A 6,825-nucleotide genomic window follows, 5' to 3' on the forward strand; every position below is an offset into this window, starting at 1 on the left:
AGAAGGTGACCATATTAGGAGGGGCGCGTAGTTGCAAGTACCCAGAACGACTCCATTGCAAGCAGCTGCATGATGGCCCTCTATTGGAGAAACCATGGTGACGGGTTGTTTGCAGGGAGGTGTGTATGGGTACAAAGGGGAAGCAGCTACGTCGGTACGCTGCCTTGCGCTGAGAACGTAAACCACCGGCCGGAGTATTGCGTTTGCTTTTGTTACGTGTTGTTTGTTTTTTATTGCAGAGGAGGAGTACAGAGCCAGCGGCTGTAGCCACAGAGCCAGCCCGCATCACCAGAGCACTACCCTCCCCACACGACACCAGCACCACCCTGCGGATTAAAAGCACACTTTCATGCACGGGACTGTTGCAGTGGGGATCATTGTGGAGTGTTGTTTTTGTTTTGGTCAGCAAACTAACCGTGTTCCCCCCGATATCATTGCTGGTAGAGGGGTGGTTCTTTTTGTTTATTTATAAAAAACACAGAGATTTTTGGGAAACATACCTGTTTGGACATTGCTTTATTCACTACACAACTCACACTTATCACACCCTCCCCACTTCAGAAACCTGCTCATTGTATTGGGGGAGGGGGGTGATTTATACAACTAATAAAAACAATAGTGAATCAACTACTGCGTTATTTTGTGATGGTTTTATGACCTCATTGTATCACGTTTTACCCTTTTGTCTTTTTCCTCCCATTGTGAATGACAGCTTGGGAACCATTCCATACTCTTTTGCTTGGTCTGTCCCTGATCTCGTATGTAGGGATTAGTCTCATTGCCCTGCAAAGCTTCGGTGTCCTGTTTGTATTGCAGGAATTAGGATTGGAAGTGTGTTCCTGCCAGTCCTCATAACAAGAAGACAGTTCTAAAGTTTTCAGGTATGGGGCCTCTCTGGAGTTTCTCTGGAAGAGGGAACACCTGCTACAATATCTAATCTTATAAAGCTCATCTGTTACGGATTTTGTTAAGAAAAAAAGGAAATGCACGACATTTCTGATCAAAGAAAGAATCATTTTTATTCATTATTACAAATACAATACCTGTTAATCAAAAACAATACCTGATTTAAAAGGTGAATATATATATATATATATATATATATATATATATATATATATATATATATATATATATATATATATATATATATATATATATATATATATATATATATATATATATATATATATATATATATATATATATATATACATATATATATATATATATATATATATATACATATATATATATATATATATATATATATATATATATATATATATATATATATATATATATATATATATATATATTTAATTCTTTCTTATTAGGTTTGGCAATTTATTTTTTTGATTTACTATACTTTCTGCTTCTACATTCATATTTGTGTAAACGACCCGTTTGTTCAAATCCAGGAAACTCTTGTGATTGTGTTCTTTGTTCATACTGGAACTGTAAAAATAGAAACAGAGACTTGAGCACCTTGCATTATCATCGTTATACAGCAATGAAGGGACGATTCAAGGATCAGTTGTCAGGGTTCATTAAACTTGTTTTTCACAGAATGTGCATTTGTACATGCTGTTGAGGTGCTGAAGGCTTTGTAAGCCAAACACTTAGAAACCACTGGGCTGCATGCCAATATTTATATTCTGCACAGCGCTGAGTTTTAAAAGGAGCTGAAGGCTGCTTGAAATGTTCCAACACGCTGCCCATTCTTAAACCACCTTCACTTGCTAATCTCTTACTGGATATGATTGCATTACATGTCCATTGCAGTGCAAGTTATAACACTGCATCATTCAATAAAGTGATGTCATGTTGTGCAAGTAGTTCTGCAGTGCCCAGTTCAAACACAGCACTCACGTCAATCATGAACAAAGGAAATCCAGGCAGAGCTTCTTTACATACCAAACTTGTACTTGGCTGAGAATCCCTTCCCGACTTCTACGTCGTCGCTGTGGAACTGAACCACTGCAGCGTTTCCACTGGAGGTGAAGGAGGGAATGGGTTCAGAGCCACAATAGGTTTGCTGTACAGGGGATGTAGTCTTGGGTCCATCTCGGAGAATGAGATAGTCATAGGAACAGTCATCAGAATACTCCACATCAAAGGAACTGATGGTAAGTGAGACCTGAAATGAAACACAAAAACGGATCTAGTCCAGATAAACACTGGCAAGCTCCCACATGTTGTTGTTACATTGAAGACAATGAAATGGACATTATAAAAGATACATCATTTAATATCACGATATAGATTTGTTTGCCCTCAGTGTTAATGCAATTGTTTTTCTTCTTCAAATACTTCTACAGACGTTTGTCCAAGCGGATCAGGTGAGTAGTGAACGTACCGAGGCGCCTCGATCATTCATACAGAGATGCTGCTGGTTTGTTCTTGAGTGTTTCTTACCTTGTACCCTTTAGGGGCGTTGATGATCCATGTGCAGTCTGTATTAGTGGGATATTCCAGTGGATAATTGGGAGATGTAAAAGTTCCACTCACAGCAGTCAGTATGCCTCCGCATTGCACTAGAGAATGAGAATGGCAGTGTGTGTGAAATGCTGGAAACCCTTTTTAACTTGGGACAGGAGAAGCAAAAGAACATGTAAATAATGGGCAGAGCTGGCTGATTGTAACTTCCGACAGCCCCTCGATGTGTAACTGTTCATGAATCAGTAAAGAGCACAGACAGGACTGCTTAAGACATTTAGAATTGCTTGGGTAAGAATTTGGGTAGTCTGTGATGCAAAACTTCCATTGTTCTCTGTCAGAAGCATGTTGCAGACATCTAGGAAGGGAATCAAACAGCAGATTTGAATTGGATAAGAACCTGCAGCCACACTGAGAAGAGGATGCACGAGGGATCTAACAGGTGGCTGTTGTCCAGTAACATCATAGCAAATTGGGCAGATAAAATCGATGGAACAATCTGTGTAAAAGATCATCTTCAGAAGACATGAGGCACATTGTACTTACTGCAGCCATAAAGCTTATTGATCTTTTGAATATCTCTAGGAGACATTGCTATTCTCTGTCCGATTTCTACCGTTTCATCTGGAATGGGTACAATAGTAGGCTGTCCAGTTGTATTTGAGAAAGCATCCCTGTGTAGATTTAAAGTAACAGTGTTTTAGTCAGATCAATACTGAAAAAGAGAAAAGATCTCATCACATTGTATGGTAGGTAATTGAGACAGGGTGAAGACCTGCACTTTCAGCTGCTGCTTCTTACCTTCCATAATGCATGATGGAGGTGTAGTCGTATGGCATGCCCAAGGTGTTAATGTCCTGCTTGTTAAAGTTATGAGCTTGGTCTGTAAAGGAAAGGAGATGCTGCTACCCCAGAATCTGTTTCTGTGTTTTACTTCCAAACACCTATTGTAAAAGCATTAGTGAGAGGTCACCAATTATTCCATTTAAATGATAATGCATTGTGAAATCCAATTATGAACCCTGGCTGAACTGCACGCATTTGTTTTCAACATGCCATTAGAGGCATCAAAGAGTGTCGGGGTCTTTCCTTGACCACGATCCTTGCAATAAGGGCTGCCCAGTTAGTGCAGACTCCTCACTTTCTTGAGCTCTTCCTAACAGTTGAATCACACTGTATTTAGATAATGAAAAGCTATTGGGATACAAAGCCCTGGTAATGAAATATTCAAGCCCCGCTTTATTGTATTAGAACAATGTGTTGCTGCTCTCCACCCTCCCCTCAGCTCTCTCTCTCTCCAGTGCTCTTCATTGTGATTGTGTGAGCGCTCCAGGAAAGGACTCCTTGTGGTTTCCTTACCTTCTGGGATGTACTGCCAGTTGATTCTGACATAGCTGTCGCGGTCAGGTCTGCTCTGCTCGTGATAGAAGCCTAGCGAATGGATGAGCTCATGTTGAGCCGTGGCTTTGTAAACACAGCCTCCCTTTGACAGGGACACTTGCTGAGCGCCTTTATACTTTCCAATATTGGACCAGCAGCTATAGGTAGAAAGAGAATCTTGTTTAGAAATCTTGTACTTTTTTATCTATAAAAGTCATTGCATATTTGTGAAGTTTTGAGACATGCTTAGTATACACCTTTATCTTTGAATGGCACTGAAATGGTAGGGTTTGTCAGAGACACAGCAGAGTGGTCATTTACCCGTTCTGGGGACTGATATTTACGTAGTCTTTTTCTGTAGTTCGTGGTTTAAATCTAATGCAGGTCTGTACATCGAAGTCTGGGAACGCACTGGAGATTATTGCCTTCTCTTCAGCACCTGTAAAAAAGGATAAGCCAATTGAAACTCATTGATATTTGAATATATCAAAGCTTAACATCTCCCAGACCAGAGGGACCAATACTAACTCCATCAGTTACACTGACAACTTTAAACACGATGCCCTTTAGAAAGGACGGCTAGATTCCTGTGCACAAATAAATACAGAGCACTCTTTTACAAACAAGAAATGTTTCAAAGATAAATGCAAGTCTCTTCGAAGTCAGTATTCTTCGTATTTGTCAAAATGAATCTTAGGTTTCCACTCAGCACATGAACTAGACATGTGTTTTTCATACTGCAGTTTTATTTGTCCTTGTTTCATTAAATATGGTCTCACTGGTACTATTAAACATATTGAATGTTAATAGAAAGCATTCTTCGAAGTGCTTCGTGTACGTACTGTATTCACTGGAGATCGTATAAGGCACATAAACAAATCCATCAGAGGCCTTCGGCCAAAAGCATGAGTTGTCCGGGCAGTTCATGGCATTCCTGGAGTTTGACACGACAATGTCACCCTCCATCATATGCGCTTTGATTTCTGTTTGAAAATTGAGCAGAGAAACATCTTAAAGGGGAACTCGTTTTAGCCACAATATGCATTTTTATGTACTTCTCTAGGATAAAAGAAACAAAACACATCAATCCATTTGAATGATCATTATGTTAGTGGTAATGAGCAGTTTACAGAAGTAGGTAAGACACTACCAATCTAATCTCAATGTGCTTCTGTTAAGAGCTCATAGATGTATAAATGAAGACACTCATCTCAAGTAGAATATGCCAGCCTTAACTTCCATGCAATAAGCAGACCCAATATTTCAAAAGGCAGTAAAAGTCTCTTCTATATATTTAGAAGCTTTCTTACCTTTATTGGCTTCTAAGATGATGCTGAAGACATCCTTATCTTCAGGGATCCCTGGGCTACTTCTTTCTCTTTGACCTACAGAAGCAAAGCACACCTGTGTGAAATCCTGTGTGCACGGGCAGCGTGTGGAATCCAGTGCTGTGTACTAATACTGGAGCAGAGTGGAATAGAGTCCCCCTGTAATACACTGCTGGCACACTGACACACACTCATGCACTACATAGTCAAAGCATTTCCTCCAGCGTGGCATCTGTGTTACAAACAGATACACAAACACACTGGCCGTGCTGAAGAGACTCCAAATTCAGTTGCTTCGTTGTTTGGGTCCATCTTTGTAAAACAAGAGTTTTTCTCCTTTCAAACAACAGAAGTACATGATACCCCAGAGTAAAGGTTTATGAATCTGGTCCAGTGTATCGTACATCCTGAATTACAAAGATTAACTCATTGCAATGTAAAATTCAACAGATATGCTTTATTTTCCCCCGTATGAGACACATATAAAAACTAAATCTAGGAACTTGCCTTTTCCACTTTGGTCCCCCTGCAACAACATAAGAAAGGGAAGACAAACACAGATGCGTTATTGAAATGTTTAAGAGCCCAGTAAAAATGCATTTGAAATGAGAAGCGCTGCAGCTGTGCGGCTTTGTTACCTTCAGAGGCTTGCCCTGTGAGACACTGAGCAGCAGTGCTAAAGTGGCGAGCACCAGTTTGTGATCCATCTTCATCTGCTGCTGCAATGTTCTGAGAAGCTCAGGAGATTCGTCTTTTTTCTTCGCTTGATGCTTTAGCACATCTGAGCATGGGCTTATATACATCCAGTCAAAGGTGTGTCCGTCAAGGGAGCTTAAAGCCATTCAATTACTGGATAAGGTGAAGTTTGCATTGGGTTTTAAAGTCCTTAATCTTGTGTAAAATCTTGTGTCACCCTATAGAATTAACTAACTGTGCTTCATAAAGTCAAGTGAAACCTGCAGAATAATGTTACGTTAACATATTGAATTACAGACCGCTTTGTAGTTTTCCATATACTTAACGAAAAAATGTGACATTTTGAAATCTAACATGAAACACTTTATTAGTATTATGGCTATCGGTAGAGTTTTTGTGATATAGTTTTGAAGTCTCTTTGATTACATGATGTTAAATAAAATATCTAAATTATGTTCATATAGTTTATTTTATTAAATAATGTCTCAATCCTAAAATTGCAGGTAGTGTAAAACTTTTGGCCATAGCTGTACTTACAGTATCTTCGTGTGCGCACAGTACAAGCACAAAGATACAGATGTGCAATCCTAGGAAACAAGCTTGATTTTAGTTTGAGGTCAGCAGACGCTTTTTTGGCTGAAAACGACACCACAGTGAAGACAGTGACTTTGTCATTAATTGCACCACACACACAAAGGCCAACAAAATGCTCAGATATATAGTAAAATGTATTGAATTTAAATCAAGGGAAGTAATGTTAAAACTTTACAATGCATTAGTAAGACCTCACCTAGAATACTGTGTTCAATTCTGGTCACCTCGCTACAAAAAGTATATTGCTGCTCTAGAAAGAATGCAAAGAAGACCAACCAGAATTATTCCTGGTTTAAAAGGCATGTCATATGCAGACAGGCTAAAAGAATTGAATCTGTTCAGTCTTGAACAAAGACTGCGACCATCTGATTAATTCAGAATTCTAAAA

General features: G+C 39.2%; 1 protein-coding gene across 1 annotated transcript; it reads right to left on the minus strand.

Annotated features, from left to right (window-relative positions):
* Nucleotides 1–1,917: 1,917 nt before the first annotated feature.
* LOC121311339 (high choriolytic enzyme 1-like) lies at nucleotides 1,918–5,854 on the minus strand (the record flags this gene model as incomplete). Its single annotated transcript, XM_041243918.1, has 11 exons — nucleotides 5,786–5,854; nucleotides 5,655–5,673; nucleotides 5,130–5,204; nucleotides 4,662–4,802; nucleotides 4,141–4,258; nucleotides 3,799–3,977; nucleotides 3,241–3,322; nucleotides 2,966–3,113; nucleotides 2,796–2,850; nucleotides 2,419–2,537; nucleotides 1,918–2,140 (listed from the first exon to the last, which is right to left on the minus strand). Coding segments are annotated over exons 1-11 (1,228 nt in total), but the record flags the coding sequence as incomplete, so codon positions are not given.
* Nucleotides 5,855–6,825: the final 971 nt, after the last annotated feature.

Source organism: Polyodon spathula, unplaced genomic scaffold (assembly GCF_017654505.1).
Source record: "Polyodon spathula isolate WHYD16114869_AA unplaced genomic scaffold, ASM1765450v1 scaffolds_3136, whole genome shotgun sequence".
Classification (NCBI taxonomy): Eukaryota; Metazoa; Chordata; class Actinopteri; order Acipenseriformes; family Polyodontidae; genus Polyodon; species Polyodon spathula.